This window comes from Actinia tenebrosa, unplaced genomic scaffold (assembly GCF_029948245.1).
Source record: "Actinia tenebrosa isolate PJP-AT-01 unplaced genomic scaffold, QUT_ActTen_1.0 PGA_scaffold0__85_contigs__length_37466705, whole genome shotgun sequence".
Lineage (NCBI taxonomy): Eukaryota > Metazoa > Cnidaria > Anthozoa > Actiniaria > Actiniidae > Actinia > Actinia tenebrosa.
In genome coordinates this window covers 26,794,347-26,817,252 of record NW_028292569.1, presented here as the reverse complement: position 1 = coordinate 26,817,252, position 22,906 = coordinate 26,794,347, and the positions used below count along the sequence as shown (strand labels likewise).

The following is a 22,906-nucleotide window of genomic DNA, read 5'->3' as shown; positions in this document are numbered from 1 at the left end:
AATTCTCTTGGACGAAACACATCGTAATCACGTTTTTTTGAAGATTTTCAATGGCTCTTGCTTTGAAACATCATTTTTTTGGGGAAAAACAGGACAACGTACATACATATAACGTGTCGCAGAACAAATGAGAGATCCCGACAATAGATATAAACAATGATCGAGTATCGCACACAGCAGAGTACAAAATATTTTGGCACATGAGCATTACTGTACGCGCTATGTTGAATGTAGGATACTTTTTAAACCTTCATTGTGCTCTTTGACCTTTAGTGGTAAATGTTTTTAGTTTTTATACCGTAGCTTGAAAAGAAATGGGAACGTCTCAATTCGAACGTAAAGATACAAGGCTTGTCTTTGACCAGTGCGCCGTCACCAATCTACTCAAAATTTACATCTTTTGGTGCTTCAAAAATATTACCGAATCCAAGAAATTAAATACTTTAAATCAGAGTATTAATAAATGAAAACTGATGATTTCAGACATCTATCTTTAAGGATAAACTCACCAGTTTTAATATTAAGAGAGAATTCTTTTCGTATTCAAGCAGTGAGCGCCAAAAACTATTTTCTTGAAGAAAGGCTGTTGTACAAGGCTAAAATCTTGTTATTCAGAAAGTTTAACTTGTTGGGAAGTGGAGATGACCGATGAAAGTGGAATCAAAGTGTTAACCCAAAGCAAAAATTTTATTCGAAAATGAGGTTTAGGCCTTCATTTGCTTATTTCCCATATATTTTCTATAAAAAAGCCTGACAAAGCTACATTCTAACACGTATACATCAAAACATCTTTGTACGATTGAAAATACCGCTTCAAACAGGCATTTTATCATAGTACATAAGTTTCTAACTGTTTAAAAATGGTTTTGAGTGTTAACCCAAAACGAAAATTGGGATCAAAACTCATACGAAAGTTTAGTTTTTGGCGCTTTTTGCCATTATTGCTCATTATTGAAAAAATTTTTCTCTTAATGCACACAGGCAGCTGAGACTGGCAATTTGCATTAATTAACCGCACAATCACAAAAGATTTTGGATAACTTTTCAATAACTTTCTTGTTATTTCGATACACGTGATCTGGAATTCGAAACTGCATGTGATTGGATTAGGTCCAAAACTCTGACAGCTAAATGACACGCACGGAGATTATTATGGGCCGGCAAACCAAATGTAGTGACTGTTTCGGCCTGAGGGCCGAAACAAAAATATCGTGATACTGAAATTTGGAACTTATATTTCTAATCCACAGTGGACAGGGAGCGATCAATCTAGTCCTGTAAAATATGATGTTTGTGATGTACATGCTAGTACTCAACCAAACCAGTGGCTAACAAGTACAGACATCCCTATTGGTCCTGCTAACAGGATTGATATAACTATCGAGTATGCTATGAGTAACTGTTCTGTCCTAAAAATTCAATACTGCCGCCAAAACTTTAGCTTGTACTTAAACCAATCCACTACTAAACTTCTTGATGAATATTTACCTGATCCCAACGCAAACCTTGGTATATTTGAGAAAATAGGAACCTCAAGCCCTAAAGTACTGTCCACTGGAAACCTCGATCAAGCACAACGAAATAAAGAAACATTCTCAGTGATGGTAAATACCTCCAAACCTTATGTATATCTTGCTTTTCACTACCAAGGAGGTTGTGTGAAACTATTTTCTGTCAGCGTGCAATATTATCGATGTCCTTCCATCAAACTTTCATCGAATCTCGTACAATTACCGCAGACCATAGCCCCTGCGAATAACTCAACTAAAGTAAAAGGGTCTTGCAGCAGTGCACAACACCTCAAACCGCTGACCAACGAGAGTGACTTGTATGGATATTGTCAAGATGATGGAGAATGGAGCACTGATAGGTACCACGGGGAGTGTGGATGTGAATATGGATATGGAAAGGTTGCTACAGTCATTGGTGGATCAAAATGTGAAGGTAAGTACTTAAGCTCTGGTGATCCAGAGCTTGAACCATCCATTACTGACTTAGACACCCTATTTACCTTCTTGATCTCGGGACGGCGAGCCTTACAGACTGAACATTACCGATGGAATTGAAAACTGTGATAGATATCAGAGTTGAAGAAATCGGGAGATGGTTGAAGAAATAAGATTGGAATAAGCATTTGCATGCGGCGGTGTCATCTTTTGTCATTTTGTACATATACTTTTGGCTAGGACCATTGACTTCACTGATTCCTTGCTCAATTTATTGTTACCGTACGTTTCGTACAGCTATATGAATAGAAGAATTGAGTATAAAATGATGCACAAATACAATGTTAATTTGAACCAGTATTTGTAATATTTATTTTCAGCATGTCCTCTTGGTACGTATAGCGACAGAGTTAGTAACAGCAACTGTACCACGTGTCCACTCAACAGTGAACAGAACAGTAGCAGAACCAGTTGTGATTGTAAGCCAAACTTCTACAGGACAGACAAACAAACAAAGTTTGACAGTTGTGCAGGTAACTACGCTTAATAATTGTCGATCCAATGAAATAAAAACGCCCGACACCTTTATTCGTATTTTCGCTTTTCAAAACCAACAAGCTAACATCGGTCTGAGTCAGCAGTAAAATAACCTGATTGATAGCCAAAAAAATTCAAATTCCGGAAGCTATGAAGTCAACATAAAAATGAAAACATTTTCAAACTGGATCTGATTCAGTAAATTTGTCTTGGTTGAAGCCTAACTAAGGACGTACGAAAATTGCCGAGATCACAGAAACACCAAACGTTCCCGAAAAGTATTACTTTGGTATCCTTCCAGCTGAGTGGTGAATTTCAGTTTGTTTCAGCCCTTATTCCCAGGCTACTGTACCCAAATTTTGCGTATATTTCTGTTTTCTTTTGACTAAGAAATTATATACGTGCCTACAAAAGCAGGAATTTGGAAAATAAAGTTAAAAACGATTTCACTTTACCGCAACGTTTACTTCGTTCTTTCAAGCTCCAAAAATGCTTAGTGCCTTTCGTTTTGTCCATTCTTGCTTTGCGCGACGCGTTCACCGCTCAGCTGGTTACGGCAAGTTATTTTTATTCAGTTTTCGGGAAGCTTCCCCATGAACCACTTGTTTCTTCTTTACAGTAACTTACTTTTCTTTTAACAGGACAACCTTCAGCACCGCAAGACTTAAAGACCACATTCCTTAATGCATCATTTGTTACTGTGACATGGTCTCCACCAACTGACAATGGAGGACGATTAGACTTGTATTACACAGCAGAATGCAAGCAATGTAACGACCAAAGAACAGAATGTACACAAGAATGTACTGGTTCTAATATTACTGTCAAGGAAAACTCTAGACTCGCTAGCATCAACAGTCTGTCAGCCTACACATATTACCAATTGAAAGTCTATGCTAAGAATGGAGTAAGCAAGTTAGCCGAAGAGAAAAATAATTTTGCGAAGTATGCTGAATACATAATAATAACGAAAGAATCAGGTATCCCTAAGAGTTCGCTTATGGCAAATATTACAACGAATTTTTGCAGAAAAATGTTTTGCTGCAATTTTCTTATTTTATAAGTCGGTTTGCCTAGTTCAGTAAAAGGGAGTGAAGGATCGGAGGGTAAACACGAAAGGGAGACCACATTTCCCCGACCCCCTCTTCTCTCGTCTTCTCTTCCCCAAGTACCACTGACAAAGAGTCAAGCTACACGGGCTAATTATTGCTTGCCTATAGTTCCAGGAATCCCAGTAGTCACTGTAAAACAACTGAGTTCCACATCAGTGTTTCTGAGTTGGGAGGTCGAAGAAAAGAACGGTGTTATCACGTACTATCAGGTGTCGTACTATCCTGTGGATCAGCCTTCAAACGTCAAGAAATTCAACACGACATCAACTAATGCTACTATTACTGGCCTGGAGACAGGAAAGGAATATCGATTCCAGGTAAAAAACTTTTTCTCCTCTTCCTTCTCCTCCTCCTTTTCCCTCTTGTCTTACTCCTCCATACTTCTCCTGCTGCTCCTTCTCATACTCCTTTTCCTTCTCCTCCTTGTCTTCCTTCTTGTACTGATCTTCCATGCTTTTCCTGCTCCTCCTTCTCCTTTTCCTCCTCCTCCTTCTCCTTTTCTTCTTCCTCCCACTCCATCTCCTCTTCCTGCTCCTCCCGCGATGCTCCATCATTTTGTTTCTTTCTTTCTCATCCTTATGTGTCTTCCTTTCCCTCTACTTTCTCCTCCTTCCTATTCTCCCTCCCTCTCAGTCCCACTTCCTACACCCCCTCATTCTCCTTATTCCCTTCTTCCTTCTACTCACCGACCCTTTCACCTTTTTCCTCTTTCCGCTTTCCCTACATCCTCTTTTTCCTCTTTTTCCTTCTCCTAGTCGTTCTCTTTCACATCTAGCTCCCAATGTTTTTCTAGGTACAGGCAAGTTCAAGACTTGGTCTTGGAAAAGCAGCAGCACAAACCAAGAAAGTTGCCAAACTTGCTGAAGACAAACGTAATTAATTATTATTATTTGCCTCATGTAGCTGCCAAACTAGCTGATGTTCAAAAGCAGGGGCGGATCCAGGATTTTTTCAAAGGGGGGGGGGGGGGGGGGTTGTAGCATTGGTTGAGGTACTTGTTTGGCGGAAAAATAGTACAGGGTTCCGAAACCGAAGTAGGTCTTATGATAATGATTATTTGCTGCAGGCGAGCATGGTTGTTTCAGATCCCACACGGCGTATAGAAAAAAGCGAGCGAAATGTGTTCGGCACCCCTGTTTTAATAAAACTCGCGATGCTGTTGGTGTTGTCATGAAAATAATAATAATAATAATAAATCACGATGGCTCTCATAGGCGGGGTTGCAACCCCCAAAACCCACCTCTAGATCCGCCACTGAAAAGTCGCACAATCCATGCACTGACTGGACGGCTTTTGTCAACCAATACATATTTCCGAAGTTCATGAATTATTTTTAGAGTTTTATTCTTTGGCATGCATGTTTTCCATCGATTGCAAACTTTCTGCATTATTTCGAATAGGCTATTAATTCTGGATATCAGATATCAATCATTTGATCATGAAGGAGAAACGGGAAAGTGTCCAATTGTTTCCTATTAGGCTGGGCTTCCTATAGGTCGAGTTTGAGGAGTCGAAAAAAGATCCAATCATTATCATCATCATTATCATTATCATCATCATTGGATGGATGAGAGATGTCGGAGCTCAGGTGTTTAATCTTCTCTCCTCAATCTTATGCAACAAAGATCTTTACCAAAGTATTCCTCGAAAAAAAAAAATGCTAGTGCCTTCGTTGCTTTTACGTGCCATCACATACTGTATAATATATGATAGAATATAAAATATATGCTCGATATATCGATTTCTATTAAACTCGCAACAGCCTTAGAAAATTGATAGAAATAATAATAATAATAATAATAATAATAATAATAATGACTTTATTTAAAACTGCATAAAAAAAAAAAAAAGGATCAGGTTGAACCAAAGGAACAATCTGGTGTAAACCCATGTGCAGCATGATAAAATAATTTAATTTCAAGGGCTTTCGCCCGGAATAACGTCGTTCCCAAGCACTATAACTTATCTATATTTCTATATCTTCATGTATTTCATAAGTGCTACGCGGTCCACATATTCTCATCCTTGCATCATAATTACCGCGACCTAACATCTATTTCACCCCGGCCTGCTCTCAGTCTGACCTCTAGCCCAGCTGGTAGAGCATCGGTAGTACAATTCCGAAGGTCGTGGGTTCGATTCCCAGCGAGGTCGGAAATTAATTTTTCCGAATTTAATTCCAAGGGCTTTCGCCCGGAATAACCTCGTTCCCAAGCACTATAACTTATCTATGTTTCTACATCTTAAACTATACTTATGTAAGCTATATAATATATTTACAATATTATGTCACTGCACGTGATGTAAAAAAACACTAAAAAATATATAATTTAAATATATGATTATGATAAAATAAAAATAAAAAATAAGTGAAAAATAAATAAATAAATAAAATGATTAATAATAATTATGTAGTAATTATTAGTATGAAACATATGAAAGATGACAAGTAATCAATAAATATAGGATTTTAAAAAACTAATTAATAATAAGGTACACATTTCTAATTATTTAATTTGCATATGTGATTGTTCCTATCCTCCTTTAAAAGAAGGTGATACACTTTTAACTTGAACGTCTTTAACTTGTTAATTTCTCTGATCTCACGTGGTAGGCTGTTCCAATCTCTAGCAGAGAAGAATTGGAAGGTCTTTTCCCCAGTTGCAGACTTCGCTCTTGGAATGTTTAGAATACAAGAGTCTCTTAAAGTTCTTGTATGCATTGCAGATCTTTTTGTTAATTTTCCTTGTAATTGTTTTGGACAACTGATGTTATTAATAATTTCAAATATCAGAATAAAACGCAGAAATCGCCTGCGATTGTGCAGGGTTAAGATGCCTAAGTTGTCTCGCAATACTTGAGAGCATGCATGTTTTCCGGTTCTTATGCAAAATTATTCTTAAAGCTTGATTTTGCAATCTTTCCAATTTATCAGACAGTAGGCAATGCTGCTTCCTCTTCGACTGAATATGAATATTTCAAAGCTGAAATGAAAGATTTAGAAAAGCGATGACCACTAATGGCGTCACACTCCTCAATGATTATGGCCAGCATCATATTCGAAGATGTATATCAAGGTATAAAACGCATATATTCATTATGTTTTGTTCTCCAACAGCTTTCTTTTCAAGGTCTATTGTTCAAGGCGTCATTGCTGGAGTTGTGGGAGTGCTGATCCTAATTCTGATTTTTGCAATTATTTGTGTATGCAGAAAAAGAAGGTAACAACGTAAAACAGTAATTAGACGGCGAGCATTTCCACCTTTCTTTCGAGACTCAGTAAAGACGCGTCCATAGGATTCCTGTGGACGCGCGGAGCCGCGTAGACGATGCGAAGCCTCCACAGGAATCCTAAAAAAATCGCATCTACTGAGTCTAGAGGGAGAAGTGCCGGGGGAACTGTTTGCAGTCTATACATTATCATGATGATATCGTTATATAGACCCCTTGCACTACTACAGGCTAGGAAATACTGCATGCAATGTATTGCTTGCTTTCCTTATCAATAAAAATCAAAAGCTTTTTTAAATCAATTATTTTTTTTAAATAGATATGTAATTTCTTTTCTTTTTTTTTCTTCTTTTTTTCCTCGACCGCAGGAGACATCGATCAAGCAGTAGGGAACATCTCGCAATGAGTACGTGCACGTTTTCGATATTCATACTTATAGGAGTTTTGAAAAAAAAATTATTCCAACGTTTGCAGGTTTTAACTGAAAGTTGATTGCAGGTTCATTTGCCAATGCTCCAGTTTCGAGATTTCTATTAATCAGGGTTATTCCTCGATTTCGTGGAGCATATTCATGTGTTCCAGTAAAGGTCCGGTTCAAAGTGTTTGTATTGTTGAATGGTGTGGGTTCTTTACTTTACCGTTGGAATTTGTCAATATTTAGACACCGATTCGAGGCTAACCCTGAGTAATGAGTCTGCAATCAAGGAACACAGCGGTAATTTGGAACTCGACAGAAAAAGGTCTACGAGTTGCACGAGAAATAGACCTCTTTCCCTTCGTTGTTTGTTGTGCACATTTCAGACCACATGATGCCACTCTTGAGGTTTGATTTTGTCAGATGTATATATTTTTACAAGTTCATCACATGTTCATCATAAAAGAACAATTTCAGAGGAATGTCACGTGGTCTGAAATGGATAATTTGCATACGAAGGTAAGTAGGTCTATTGTCTAGCCCAGTAAAACATGCTAAAGCAGTGTGTCTAAAGGCCGATTTACGCGGTGCGATTTTTCCTCACAACTGCATGTCGCGCCCAACATGCTACACTAAGATTTGGTTCTGCAAATGACCGACTAAATTTTTTTTTCGAACAACACCTTACATACCAATGATTTTTCAGATCCGAATTTCATTCTAGTTGATGGTCACAGAATGTACGTCGACCCCAGTAATTATGGGAGCCCAATGGAGGCGTTGATGTGTACTGCCGACGAAATAGATAGAGAAAAGATTGAGCTTGAAAAACCTATTGGTGGAGGTAAGAATAAAGAAAAAATTATGCTAACCATTGCCATGCAAGAGGACGTCATTTTTGACTATCATTACCAAAGTGCTTTGCAAAAAAAAAAAAAAAAAAAATTCTTATTCAAATTTTTGTTTCCTCATGTGGAAAGTAAAGCAGTTGGTTCTACTTATATGAACAGAAGAAAGTGTGCAAGGGATTGTGGTAGTTGTAGTTAAAAGATGACGCCATGATATAAATATCCTATTTAACTGAACCTATCGCATGCTATAAAGAAAGTGTTGCGCTTAGTTGGTAAGTGCTTCAGAGAAAACAAATGTATATTTATTTATACACGTCAAATGACTGTTTTAATTTCCGGCATTTTTTTAGGTGAATTTGCCGATGTTTACAAAGGAACATTGAAAAACAATTCTGGTAGAGAAATTGTTGCTGTGAAAATATTAAAGGTAGGCCGTGCAAATAATTGAGGCGCCTGCTGTTTCTAGGGCATCTGGGGCCTGTTTCAGTTCTTGAGAGAGAACATTTACATTGTTTTCACCTTGATGGCCCGGATGTTAGAGACGATATCCCCGCAAAGGGATTTAGTGCCTGGGAAAGGATCCTGTGACATTCACTGATCCCCCAATTCCATATGTATTTTCTAGTTCAAATATATCTTCTCTTTTACTACGCTGATTGCAGGAAAGTTTCAGTCGTGGGCTAGAATCTATTCCAGTATCTAAGCTAGATTTTGTTTTATGCGTTACTCATTTATTCATTCATACGTAATTTCCGCAGCCAAAATCATCAGTCAAGAATCGTGAGGATTTCATACGAGAGGCTTCGATCATGGGGCAGTTTAAACACCCTAACGTGATTGCTCTAAAGGGCGTGGTTACACGCAGTTCTGACACACCCATGATGATAGTAACGGAATACATGGCTAACGGTTCTCTGGATCATTTCTTGATGGTAGGTCATTTTGGTATGGGATTCATTAGGTGTCTGTGTACGGCGAAACTTTAACTGAACAGCTTGTTGAGAAAAGATTCATGATGACCCTTGCACGAGATAACCCAAAGACTAAAACTTGACTCGCGACACATTTTGCTTGTATGAGTAGAAAGTTTCTTTTTCTTTGGTGAAACATCTACTAAGAGAAGGTATTACTAAGCTAAACATGTTAATTTACATGCACGTTTCAATAATACGTTAAATTTCCCTAAACCGTTTTCAAAAATGTTTTTACGAACAACTGTTTTAGATAAACTTTTGAGCATGTAAAGGAGCTTACTAACTGTACGACAGCCAATCTTCTGATAACTTTACTTAATTCAAATTTGGTTTTTTTCAATTCTTTCTTTTTGGCCTCTTCAGGGTCATGAAGGTCAATTGACAGTGCTGCAGCTGCTAGGCATGATCAGAGGTGTTGCCGACGGGATGGCATATTTGTCGGGGATAAATTTCATTCATAGGGTAAGTATTTAGTCGTCATGTTGGATGGCTGGTAAATCGCAATTGGCTAACTAGTTGTGCAATCACTTCGCCTTCATTAGATACTGGCTGAAACGACGCAAATACTTCATTCGCGTTGCTTTGGTAGGATGCATACCATATATCCGTGAAAAAGTTAAAAAAAAGCAACATTGTACAAATTAGTGCAGATTTTGTAGTTCTACGTTCTTCTGAGGTCTACGGAATGTACTAATTTGTGCAAATTCGTGCAATTACTAGCAATTTTTTTAAATATGGTATGCACTCTAACATCAATCTGCACTAATTTCGTTAGGTGGCTGTTGACTCGAAAGTTTATACTACTTCAGCAGTCACACACACATATAATATCTTTGACTAATTATTTATCAAGTATAAAAAAACATGTAATTTATTTTTTATGGATTATAATTTGTAATTGTATTCATTGTGTGTGAATAAACTTGAGACTCGTCCCAAATTCAGTAGTCTATACAAATCATTGCTAAGTCCTTGACCCTAACATGTATATATATTGTACAGGACTTGGCGGCCCGCAACATCTTGGTTGCAGACAACATGGCGAGCAAAGTGGCTGACTTTGGCTTGTCACGTGAACTGGACGATTCTGAAGATAACCCTGAATCCGTTTATCAGACTCAGGTAACCTGAATAAATTTTTTTCCCACTAAGGGACTGTTCATTAATTATGCCTCAGGGTGGGCTGGAGAAAAACTCGAAAAAAACCTTGGAAAAGTTCACAACCCCCCAATTATATCTGAAAAATTTTTTTGCCCCCCCCCCTTCCCTCCTTATGACCTTTTAGACATACCTTAATTATTTGTTTCAACTCCCTCCTTTTAAGTCAGCAAATACTACTAAAGCCCCCCCTTCTTTGTGTGATTTTTTTTCAAAGCCCCCCCTGCTTTTCCTCCAGCCCCAAACCCCCCCCCCCCTCCCCCCAAGGCACAATTAATGAACAGTCCCTAAATCACATATACGTTTAATTTCCATCTCCCCATAGAAAAATATTCTTGCCATGACTATTTGCAGACTGTCTTGTAATCGTAATTACGATCCCTGTGATTCATAACCACTATTAATTTTGTGGCTAGGGTGGAAAGATTCCTGTTCGTTGGACGGCACCCGAAGCTATTCGTTACCGAAAGTTTTCTTGGGCGAGTGATGTTTGGAGCTTTGGTATTCTCATGTGGGAGATAATGTCATTTAGTGAACGACCATACTGGGACTGGGACAACTATCAGGTAAGGTTAAGAAAAATCATACAAAACAAATCGTACTTATGAAGTTTTTGAGTGCCATGATTGGATCTTATAAAAAGGCTTTTTTTTTTAAATTTCATTTGTGTAGGTTATGGATCGAGTCGATTCTGGTTATCGTCTTCCTGCTCCAATGGTAGGATTTTGTTTTTACCATTTTTTGTTTTGGCTTCCTTAATTTAAAAGCTATCTCGCTCTATTTTATCCGCCTGCTACCAAACCAGCAATGCAACAGCTTTAGACGTCTTTAGAAAAATCCCAGATGCGTATCCATGATTTTACGTGAGAGGACTCGCTCCCCACTAGCCTCAACAAGTCACTCCATTCCTAAAAAAATCGTTATCACTAATCACCACCGCAAGCACAGCAGTTGCGCAGCTCAACGGGGTGACCCCGGAGCCCAGCTCTCTTCAGTTTTAATTACTAAATTAGTTAGGGTTAATTTGAAAGGAGGGAGGAAAAACCCTGGTATTCAGAACTTGAGAAAAATGGCCAACTCATTACATGCGGGACTGGGATTTAAAACCCGAACCTCAAAGGTGAGAGGCTAGCGTTTTACCACAATGCCATCCTGACATACAAGCTACAGTTAAGCTGCAAGCTGAAAGGCATAGAGACTCACGGCGACCATAGGCTTTCCTGAGTACGCCCCTAGATTTAGACCACGTCTGAATCCGTTTACTAAGCAATTACTTGATATCTTAGAATTGCCCTAAAGCGATCCACAATCTTATGTTGGATTGCTGGGAAGGTGACAAAGACAAGAGGCCAAAATTTGCAGACATTCTTAAGCGAACTGAAGAGATGATACGCTCCCCGGATAAACTGAAGGATAATCTTTGCACTTCACGCTTCTCCGCAGAGTAAGAACTGAATAACTTTAAAATGTTTTTATTTTTTTCCCTTATTGCTCAAACGTATCGCATCAAGGCATGTGAAGAAGACCGTGTCTTTCAAAATTAATTTAATAGGAAATTACAAATCACGATTCCCCTTTGCAACAAAGCATGTTCTTGTTTACCATTTTCTTCTTTACTACGCGCTGATCGAGACAACCGTCGCGACAGGGAAATTAGGCAATGTGCTATCGTCAACCACAAGAAATTGTACAGAACCTTTATACATTTTCATTCACAGGCAGTGAATTACCCGGGGGGGGGGGGGGGGGGGTACTCCCATATATGGACTATACGGGGATGATCCGCTGAACAGGGTATGGTTTTTCGAGCTTCTTGTCATAAACAGGGTATGCAATTTCACTCAAGTTCCAAGTTCTTCCTGAGTTTCCTGTCATATTCAGGGTTTCTACTTTTGTATTGACCGAAACTGGTTATTATGGTCTTAAAAAAACGATACGCGAGATGACATGATAATTGAAACTGGAACTCAGTGCAATAAATTATATCTTTTGTCATAAACAGGGTCTACAAATTCGATTTTTTTTGTCATAAACAGGGTACCCCTTTCAGAATCCGAGCGGAACACCCCTACCCAAATTCTGGCAGAGTACCCCCCCCCCCCCCCCGGGTGAATTACCCGATTTCACTGTGTCTCGGTCAGCGCATAGCAATGAAAACAGTGATGAAACGAATATTTTCATAGGATTTTGTCTTTGAAGCGTAGTCGAGAAAATCATGTCATATTTGCTTTGTATTTTAAGTAGTCCATCAGCACAGACAAACTTCGGTGAAGTGACATCAGTTGAGGAATGGCTAGACACTCTCAATATGCAAAAATATGTTAATATTTTTAAAGAAGCTGGATTATCCCAATTGGACCAAGTGAAGACAATGAGTGAAGAGGATTTGGCAAAGATAGGGGTGAAATTGATTGGACATCGGAACAAGATGAAAAAGAGCATCAAAGTAATGAAAAAACACTTTGATGAACAAAATGACGCCGAGTGCTAATGCGTTTGATCGACAGTGACATAAGGAACGGGGCATGTTTTCATGAAGATGAGCTCGCCATTTGTGATGAGGACTTCTTTCAAAGGCATGGGAACTTAAACATAAGGTGTGACTTTAAAAATTATTCCCAAAAGTCAACTTGACTACTAACAGAAGACATGAATTCTACCCAACCTGGGATTAACAAACCTTTTGACATGCAGAAGGAAAGTGCTTCAGACAATCTGGAGATGGATGTATCCAGTAAACATGTGCAGAAGAAGTGTCCTGTTAAGGGGTCTTGATTCCACCCTTGAGGAGCATAAGTTATCAAATTAATGATTGTATAAAATTAATTTAGCTGAATATCTTTTGAAAGGGGGCACTTGTTTGGCTACATCAAGATCTTACAGTTAAACTAAAATTGTGAACACCTAAAATATGTCTGGAATGTTAAACATATTCTGACCAATCACATGTGACAGTTGATTAAAAATGGATATGTTCGATACCTACCATTCCAGACATGTTTTAGGTGTTTGCAGTTTTCTTAGTTTGACTGTAAAAGTGCCAGATTTGACGTGGTTGAAGATTTTTATATCTCAACTGAAGCAAATTCAAATTCCAAATAAATAAGAATGAACAATTTAATGACATATGAATGTCAATTGTAACGAAAATTTTACCTTGCTTTGAACTCACTACTAGTTACTGAAATGTCCTAACAGTGAGTAGAATCTCAAGTGTTGAACATCAGCATGAAAAAGATGTTTTTTTTTAAAAACAATTCTTTTCAATATAGACATTTTTGTGCAATTAACCTTTGAAACTTGCAGGTACAACTGGGTTTTGGCTGGCCTCCCTCAATCACAAAATTCTTATAGACTTTTCAAAATACAGTGATGGATGACCACATAACATAAGGACATGATGCATCTTTATTGACTGTGATGCAGAAACTTGAAAAACTGTCTAAAGAAAACACGTTTTTCACTGCAATGTTCAAAAATATGAAAGGTACCGACTGATTTTTTGATTGACAGCAGCAAAAAATCAAATTTTAGTATGCAACTCGTAGACACAGAGTTCACATGTTTATGGAAATTGCAGTAATGTTCAAAAACTAGTCATATTTTGAGTTCAGCATGAATGTTAATCGCTTGGCATAGCACACAAAGGTTAGATAAAGAAATGAGAGTTATTTCTTGATTAGCCCCTAGATGGGTGTGATTAGATTTTTTTAGGTATTAGATACACCAGCAAGAAGTAGTGTTTGTTTGTTTTTTTTTTGTAGTCTGACTGTTTATAACCTGGGATAAAAGACTCGTAGCAGTTAACAATCAAGCTTACTACCATTATTATTGTAGTGCGACCCTCAAAGTTTTTCCAACAACTGTCAATCAACAAAGAACCGCAGCGAAGAGAAAGATATCAATTGAGATTTTGGACTGAATTTTAGAGGATTAGAGTATTAAAACCTTTGACTTAGTGTAAAATCTCCATCGATGTTTTTTTTTTTTTTAATTGCGGTTCTTTGATTGATGGTTGTTAAGTAGTCAGCGAATAAGATATAAAACTTTGGGGGTTCTTGTTTTCTTTTCGTTTACTTTACTATTAGTAACTAACTTTACACCTTTTTTTCATGGGCTGACTACACTTGTTATAGAGAAAGTTATTGACAAAATGATTTGAATTTTTAAAACAATTTTGATTAGGCATAAATGTACTAAGTATTGTAAATGAGACTGTTTACAAATTATTTTTGAAATAAATAGGAATTTGCACAATGGCGTCATTGAGCTCTGCTACCAGACTCTCTTGCACACTTTCTTTCGTTCACTTAATTAGCACAAATTGTCTTACTATAGAGCTATTAAGCGTACATAATTCAAACAAAAAACGACTTCCAGGTCCAAATTAATGATTACTTCCACTGAGATTTTTCTGTGCTTTTACTTCATAGCAGGATTGTCTGTTCATATCTAATTGCTGAAGGCAGAGAATAAATCCTGGGAATAAGATGTGGCAAGATTTTTGGGATTTTTCAGTGTAATTGGACCCAGAAATACATAAAAGCCTGATTCTCAAGGTAATACAAATTTTAATAACATTAAATTTTAAAGAAAGAAAATTCGTGAAGCATCTTGGTAGTGGGAGTCAAATGACGCCAGCATGCAAATGCCCTATACTCCTTTTTAAAGTTCTGTTCAGTGACCATGAATATAAGTCGAAGTTTGGGTTGCTCTTTTTTTTTGGATAGCAAAACTTTAATAGGTTATCATGAGTAGCAACTGCAACCTCAACTTTAAACTATTATTCTTGTTCACTGAATGGAACTAAAAAAGGAGTATTTTTTTCCCCTTCAAATAGATGTTTTAAATGCTTGATATAATGCAATGCAAATGTACCGAATGTATTTCCATGCAAAAGCAGCAACTCCAATCTCGACTTTAAACTATTATTCATGGCCACTGAATGAAACTGTAAAAAAGGAGTATTTTTTCCCCTTCAAATAGATGTTTTAAATGCATGATATAATGCAATGCAAATGCACAGAATGTATTTCCGTGCAAAAAAAATGCACATTGATATAAATATGTTGAAAATATCACTTCATTTTACTAGTTGAATATGTTTTACAGATTTATTTTACTTTTTATAAAAAAAATATTAATAAACATTAATTTTCAATTAAAATAATTATGGTATATTTTCAGTATCAATTACATATTAACATATTATCAATAGAGTGCAAACCAATTAATTTGTGAAACATTAATTACTAAATAGTACAAAATAGTGCTAATTAAACGATAGAAAACAATGGAAATTTTTGCACGAAATTGTGTTGTACTCTAATCATTCTGAGATCAAAGAAACTCTAAAATAGTCGGCAATTTCACACAAAACTTATAATCAAAGGAGTTCTAATTTTAACTAGTATTAGCAGAGTGGAATCAAAAAATTTTCCTATATTTTCTACACATCAATTTTCCTTCTATAAAATAATTTAATTTTATAAACAAAGCACTATTATTAGCAACCAACAAAAGTGAACTTTTGCTAGTCCAGCTGAGTGGTGAAGCACAAAACGCAAAGTCAAGGCTAAGGAAACAATAACTAATAATAATTGTAATATTCTTGCTTCCCCATGCCCCAACTCAAAAGGTTTTTTGTATGAACACTCAACCAGAATATTAAGGAAATTTTGCTATTGAAAGTTTAATTCAAAGACCTTGGTGTAAGAATGGGTACTAGCAAATTATACATGTAGGACAATTCCTGGGGAAATACTGGAAGATATTGGACTAGCATTCTACCCATTGGGGGAGGAGAAGGGGAAATTAGTATTCCTGATAATAATATAGACCTTTTTGACTTGGGCTTAATCCTTTTCCCACATCAATGATTATTTGTTTGTTTAAAGTCACATGAATAAGGATACAACTAAAAAAAGAATCTTATCCTCAAGAGAATGACATTTGATTGAAACGGGAAAACAATACATTTTAAAAAGAAAAGAATAATATAAAGTAAGACACATTGCTTTAATAAGAGAACCATAACAAAAGAATTTAATTAAAAGCATAAAATATATTAAATATAAACACAAGAATGTAAGACAATTATTATATCCTTTCCAAAAGAAAATGCTTAATTACAAAAGCATGGATTCCTCCAGATTACAAAACAGCTTACTGTATCTCAACTCATTACCCCCCTCCCCCAAGGCCTTTTATCGACATAGCATAGAATACACAATTTAGAAAGCCGGGAAAGAAGTAGTGTGTGCTTTGTTGGATATCCCTCTCTCCATGTTCAGAACCTGTAGACCATATCTTAGCGAATGACTTCTGTCTAGTAAATCCCTAGTGCTTTGGTGATCTGGAGAATATCGTCCTGCTCTTGATGCATCCTGAAATAATCATTCCAAATCATTAGAAAAAAAGAAATCAAATCATGATACTCAAGGGAATGACTAGTCTCCTAATCAGCTGTTTTTCATATCGGTCCCAAAGCGATCAGGCAGATATACAGTCAATTCAAAAAATGTTGTAGTCGACCAGCTCAAGCCTACACGACTGGACCGAAAGGAACTCTGGGTAGCAATCATTGAAGCCGAGTTGACTCCATAATTTTATCTGACTAGTTATGCCTGGTTTACAGCACGAACCTTCATAGGCGAGCAGGAAGTGTCGAAGGAGACGTTTTTTTAATGCCTTCATATTTTCGAAATTGTGAACTGAATCATAACTACTTTGTTTTTATTTCTCTAAACCCAAAGACATGCATTTGATGGATTGTCTCTAGCCATTATTATCTTATTACTAGCGGGAACAATTAATTCAGAACGAATATTTAACCGCTTCAGTGATTTTTACCCATATTCCTTTCAGTCCAGTCGCGTAGGCTTGAGCCGGTCGACGACAACGTTTTTTGAATTGACTGTATGTACTGTATAACACGTGGTATGAAATTGGCAAATCCGTCATGGTACACACAGTCTAAAGGTACTGTATTTTTTTAAAGGGCAGTGCAGGTTAGGCCATGCTTTGTTTGTGGCAGTCTTCTTTGTGGTAAATATTTGTTTTGACTTTTGGTATATCAGTTCCAATTTTGAATTTCACAAGATACATGTACTGTACGTTGAATAAAAACCCACAGATTAAACTTATTTTCAGAGAGTCTTGCAATATTATGGTATCTCTCTCCATACATAAATGCTTACCAAAGTTTCTCTAGTTTTGTGTAGAGATGCCTTAAGATCTAGGGAAGAATGTGAAGGTACTACAGCAGGTTTTGAGCTCTCCCAGCCAGCCAGACAGTGAGAGGACAATCCTATGGAGTCTGTAGGGTCAAAGCTCACCCTTCTATGAGGTTTTACCTTGTATGGAGACATTAGTGTGGACCTTGGTACGCTTACTCTGTAAAATGGAGACACCATACCTTTCATTACCAATCATTACTTATCAGCAGTAAAATGAGGGGTGCTGGATGCTCAAAGACTTTGCAAGACACGTCCCATATTAGAAGATCTTGTCTAATGCCCTCCAAGATCTTGAATACCCAAGATCTTGTCAAGATCCTTGATTCCAAGATTTTGTTGTTTTTAAGATATAAGATTTTAAGATCATTTATGAACTTCTCAAGAACCTAGCAAGATCTTAACAAGATCTAAGTCAAAATACTGTGTTCTAGAATTTTAGGCTGAGACTTTGGGTCATTATTTTATTAGTGAAAGCTTATGCGCCCGACCTTTCAAAAATTGTGAGACTCTGAGACAATGATTCCAAGGGAAATATCGAGACTTAGGGTGCTTTCCATTAAGCAGAACCAATCAGTCTGAGCGGCCAGTTCTTTAAGAATAAACCAATGCAGCCTGAACTAGTCCTAAGAACTGGCGTGTACCATTTGAGAACTGGCTGCTCAGACAAATTGGTTCTGCTTAATGGAAAACGCCCTTAGAGATGGAAATAAAAAAGACAAAATTTGCGATACCCTGTTTGGGACCATTCCAGCACTCCTATACTATGATGGATTGTTTGTGAAGTACCTGACATAACTTCCTTGTGTTTCATATTCAGGCTGAGGTTTAGTATAACACACATGACATGTCTCATCAGAGCTGTGGATCCTTTCAGCAAACAATCTTTCATTTAATTTGTAAGTATTTTCACCTTAAATGTTAAGCAAAAAAATTTGATTACGACGTGTCAATCAAGAGAAATCTCAACTAAAGACACTCAGAATTGGTGGTAAATAAAAACTTATAAATATATGCACCACCCAGCCCACAGAAAAAGCAAATTCAGTTAGCCACACTGGAGGATGTCTAAGACCACTAAAATCATTGTCAGCAATATCTTCATCTGTTTTTAAATTATTTCATTTTATTAGTATAGTATAATAAGTCTGACAAGAAGACCCCTTCAATTGTTTTCCTCAATAAAAGTAACTCACATGAATAGGATTCTTTGTCTTCAAAGTCTTCATGATCCTTTTTCAAAGGTGTAATGGAGCGATATGGCTTTAAACTTGGTCTGTCAGTAGAAACTCAGAATGATTGTAATTATTTACAAGAATGTTTTATCTTCTGATTAGCTGAGAGCTGTCAGTTAACTCAACTTAGGTCACTCCCTGATTATCAAATATTGAACAATAATACAACCATAAGTACATGTATTTGAGAGTTTGATCACACAACTTACTCTGATATTGTTTTGCTATAGCATTCATCCTTGTTGACTCTCCTAAATTCCTTCAAGTCATCAAAAAAGTCATCACTCTTCTCTGCTATGTATGACGTGTTGTCAAGGATACCAGCGATCCAATCATAACCAAGCATTGATCGTCTGTCTAGATTATCATCAATAACATTTCTGTTTTCATCTTCTATATGTGGAGATGACTGGAAGCTAACATGAAGCCCTCTCTTTGGGGTCTGAATTGATACAAAAATATATGCAAAAAAAGTAAAAATATAGACAGGGTTTTGTTTTTGAGGGATGCTAAGTACAGTACAGTACTACTTAATGCAAAGCCTAAATAATTAAGTAATGACCAATATATTATTACTTATATATTACTGCTGTAATATATACATCAGAGTTGTGATTGAATACAATTTGCCCCTGACGTTACACATTAAAACTTTCAATATAAAATAACTGTTATAAATCTCGCATTCTGATTGGTTGCATGTGAGTGCTTTATGAGAGCACACAGCATGGACGCGCACTTTTAGTTTTGTCATTCCTGTAATCTTTAATTATAAAAGAAATCAAAAACTTGCTTGCTGTGCTGCTGTGCAAGTTATAAACTGTTTATAACTGCACACAGCACACGTGCGTTTTCTATTTCTTCATCTGAAAACTGTGTGCAACAGGATTGCAAGACAAGTTTCGCACTTGTTTGCAGCACAAGTCTTGGCTGTGAAAGTACACTCTTAATTAATTATAACCTATGCTACAGAAACTTGTGTCGAGTTAAAAGTTTCATAATAAAATTTCGATATAGTGCTCTCAGTACTACTATATGCATTTCAACCAACTATTAAAAGTGCTATAGATAACATATTGTGGTAGCTAGCCGTTAAGGACATTCTTATATCATCAAATTGCCCTTCATTAATTGACCAACATAAGTAATACATTCGACCGTTACAAAGCAAATAAAAAGCATTATTAATTACTTTGACCTTTGCTCTGCCTACATACATAGTTTGCCTAAGATTTTAGAAGGGATAGGACTAGAGCTTTAGAAGTTACTCAGTTTATACATGTAAAATTTATGTACAATGCTACTTTGTTTTGTTTTTTCACGCCTTACCATATGGCAAATTATTCTTTTTTTTTCATTTTGCCCTAGGTATGGCAGCAACATCAAACAAACACTGTTTTTATAAAAGACGCTTCATGGAAAAGGCGAGCTGCACGAAGTTTGAACTTTAAAAAAGGATTTTAAGCTCACCTTTTTTGAACGGTTATTTGTGGAGGTTCGAAGAATTGAATTTGGCGTTAGCTCACTACTGTACAAAGTCCTGTTCCTTCTGTCATTGCCAGACTCACTTAAAGCGTCTCTGTAGCTCTTTGGTGTACTAGTAGCACCAGTCGAATAATCTGTTTTTCTATCTGAGCGTTGGACTGAAGAAGAAGTTCTATCCAAACCACGAACAGTAAAGCTCGTTTCTTGACTCAAATCTGTCAAATATGCGGATTTTCTTGCTTGCATTTCCTTCAATATGGACCGAATTTCTTTCTGTCCTTGTCTTAAGTTTCTTATAAGAGAGTTGTTAACATATTTTAGCCTTGAATGAGGCGAGTCTGTTGTGTTGACATAAAAACCATCCGCCATTTTTTTCAAATTTCTGTAAATATTTACTTAACTCGACCCAGACTTTCTAAAAGAGAAAGCACAGGAAACCCACAACATGATAAAACAGGGGGGCCTGGCGTAAGTGTTAGCTTTATTATTACTTTATATCACGAGATGATAAATTTTGTTTGTTAACCTGTTATTTTATGTTGTGGAAGATAAGAAGGGCACTATCTTTACCTTGAAAAAATTCTTTTTAAAAGGTACCCTTTTTCTTATTTTATTTTACACTTGTGTTTATTTTTCTAGAGTGGGCTACCTGGGGATTAGACGCGCCTGCCAAACTTCCTCGGGATCAAGCGCGGGAAAAGTTATTTCATAACGAGCAACTACCTACACAAGCGGTGAGTTTTTAATTTTTTTATAACCTGAAATACATATATTTTAGCCGCAAATATTACTTAATTGAGCTCTCTCAGTTTGAGATGTGCTCCGGATAAGCTCAAGTGAATGTCAAGGATTTTAGGGAACTCAGTTTTGTAGGAAGTTTACAAAACTTTCTTCGAAGTCATGGTGCCGAAATCTTCTCGTGAGAGGCTGCCAAACCTCCAATTTTCCTGCTAAAAATACGAAAGAAAATCCTCTGTTTTGAGTCTGATAAGGCAGCCGTAGTTTTGCTGTTCGTATTATTTTCACAAAGGAACGTTATGAAGTTCATTTATAGACGGACAAACAATTTTGAAAGTTTAGTCATCCCCAAACAAACCGCTCTTCTTGCAAACAGCTCGAAGCAGGGTAGAATAGGGGGTGGGTTTTCAGGAAGTCCAGTTTTTCTATGTTTAAAGAAATTTTAAGTCTATTCCCTTTACTGGGGCTGGCTCCTTTGCAAATCTGAATATGGATGTAGTTGTATGCGTTTGCTTGGAAGGAACAGTTTCGCGCCAATCATGCAAGAAGCCATCCACATTTATATGACCCACTATAATATATATATATATATATATATATATATATATATATACACCGAATCGCTAGAACTTTGACACTTTAAAGATATATATACATATATGTGTAACCCCCTTTTTTCTATTGTCATACCTGGATTTTCAAGGAGAGACAATAGGAAAAAGGGGATACATATATATGTATATATATCGCTAAATTGTCAAAGTTTTAGGGATTCGGTGTATATATATATATACACTCGACTGCAGAAAAGTTGCAGTATACATTTATACATATATCTAATTTATTCAGTATATTTAATGATATGCAAAAGAGGAAAATCGCTTTATTTATTGTCTGTTACATTCAATGACTGTCAAAATATTTTCTTCTTGTCTATTAGATCGTACAGATTATAAATCAGTTGGTTTTAAGCGTTGAAAATGGTTATTTTGCATTATGCATCTCATTAGATATTTGTATAAATGTATAAATGTATACTACAACCTTTCTGCAATCGAGTGTATATATACATATATATATATATATATATGTTTTATTCAATTTTACAATGTTTTGATGATTGACATACGATTTAACAATCTCTTCTAATCAAGACTTACAGCTTTTGCTGTTCATTAACAGAAAATGTACATTCATTTGTGCCAATAGTTGTATCAATAATGTGTAATGTACTTTCATCAACACCACAAGTAACATCATTAGCGCGGATCAACTTTCAATAACGATATTTGAATATGCGTGTACATTCATAGGCATCAATGGACAATCAATAGCGCGTTCGTACATTCATATGCGCGGAATGTATTTTCTTGCGCACGAAATTCAACTTCAATAACACCAAATGACAAACAATTGCATTTTTGGACAATCATTTACCCAAAAGTGAAAATTCATTAGTGCTATTAGCATAATCATTGACAATCTATAACGCGTTTGGACAATCATGAGGGTCAACGTTACATTCTATAGCGTGGTTCAACAAACATTTGCATAAATGCACATTGCACAAATGAATGTATATTTTCTGTTAATGAACAGCAAAAGGTGTACTTATCATAGTAATTCCAATATTTTAATGTTACATTGCAATTCGCGCCAATCATGCAAGAAGCCATTCATATTTAATATGGCTATATGATATATGTATTTTATAATATATGTGTTTTACAATGTTTTGATGATTGAAATACGATATTCACAAGCTTCACTTCTAATCAAGACTGACTTATCATAATGATTCCAATATTTTAATATTACATTTCGCGCCAATCATACAAGAAGCAATCCAGATTTAATATGACTATATAATATATATATATCTGTTTTATTCAATTTTACAATGTTTTGATGATCGACATACGATATTAACAAGCTTCTCTTCTAATCAAGACTCACTTATCATAGTAATTCCAATATTTTAATGTTACA

At 36.4% G+C, this 22,906-nt stretch overlaps 2 protein-coding genes across 4 annotated transcripts in view; one reads left to right on the top strand and one right to left on the bottom strand.

The window, feature by feature from the left end:
* Nucleotides 1-15,328, top strand: part of LOC148913976 (ephrin type-B receptor 1-B-like) — a 28,448-nt gene extending 13,120 nt beyond the window's left edge. Inside the window, exons 4-19 of one of the 3 annotated variants that reach the window (XM_089038322.1) lie at nucleotides 1,251-1,944; nucleotides 2,327-2,479; nucleotides 3,125-3,463; nucleotides 3,704-3,912; nucleotides 4,389-4,467; nucleotides 6,714-6,816; nucleotides 7,195-7,232; nucleotides 7,966-8,085; nucleotides 8,443-8,519; nucleotides 8,851-9,024; nucleotides 9,430-9,528; nucleotides 10,069-10,188; nucleotides 10,641-10,790; nucleotides 10,897-10,941; nucleotides 11,511-11,668; nucleotides 12,466-15,328. In XM_089038322.1, the coding sequence (XP_088894448.1) occupies nucleotides 1,251-1,944; nucleotides 2,327-2,479; nucleotides 3,125-3,463; nucleotides 3,704-3,912; nucleotides 4,389-4,467; nucleotides 6,714-6,816; nucleotides 7,195-7,232; nucleotides 7,966-8,085; nucleotides 8,443-8,519; nucleotides 8,851-9,024; nucleotides 9,430-9,528; nucleotides 10,069-10,188; nucleotides 10,641-10,790; nucleotides 10,897-10,941; nucleotides 11,511-11,668; nucleotides 12,466-12,715 (2,808 nt within the window). In that variant the 3' untranslated portion in view covers nucleotides 12,716-15,328. Of the gene's footprint in view, nucleotides 1-1,250; nucleotides 1,945-2,326; nucleotides 2,480-3,124; nucleotides 3,464-3,703; nucleotides 3,913-4,388; nucleotides 4,468-6,713; nucleotides 6,817-7,194; nucleotides 7,233-7,947; nucleotides 8,086-8,442; nucleotides 8,520-8,850; nucleotides 9,025-9,429; nucleotides 9,529-10,068; nucleotides 10,189-10,640; nucleotides 10,791-10,896; nucleotides 10,942-11,510; nucleotides 11,669-12,465 lie in introns of all 3 variants that reach the window. The other 2 variants (XM_089038319.1, XM_089038314.1) reach the window with 2 other exon arrangements.
* Nucleotides 15,329-16,247: 919 nt separating this feature from the next.
* Nucleotides 16,248-20,871, bottom strand: LOC148913975 (uncharacterized). The gene is made up of 6 exons (XM_089038261.1): nucleotides 20,165-20,871; nucleotides 18,904-19,136; nucleotides 18,656-18,735; nucleotides 18,249-18,372; nucleotides 17,424-17,619; nucleotides 16,248-16,610 (listed from the first exon to the last, which is right to left on the bottom strand). Exons 1-6 carry the CDS (start codon nucleotides 20,546-20,548, stop codon nucleotides 16,458-16,460), a joined length of 1,170 nt encoding a protein of 389 aa, XP_088894387.1. The 5' UTR covers nucleotides 20,549-20,871; the 3' UTR covers nucleotides 16,248-16,457.
* Between the last annotated feature and the right edge of the window lie 2,035 nt (nucleotides 20,872-22,906).

Bases quoted from the DNA above. Each gene is read 5' to 3' on its own strand.
- LOC148913975 (XM_089038261.1), bottom strand. From the start codon at position 20,548: ATGGCGGATGGTTTTTATGTCAACACAACAGACTCGCCTCATTCAAGG. The intron at 19,137-20,164 runs GTGAGCTTAAAA...GTATCAATTCAG, and splicing joins CAAATAACCGTTCAAAAAAG to ACCCCAAAGAGAGGGCTTCA. The intron at 18,736-18,903 runs GTAAGTTGTGTG...TTCTACTGACAG, and splicing joins TATAGCAAAACAATATCAGA to ACCAAGTTTAAAGCCATATC.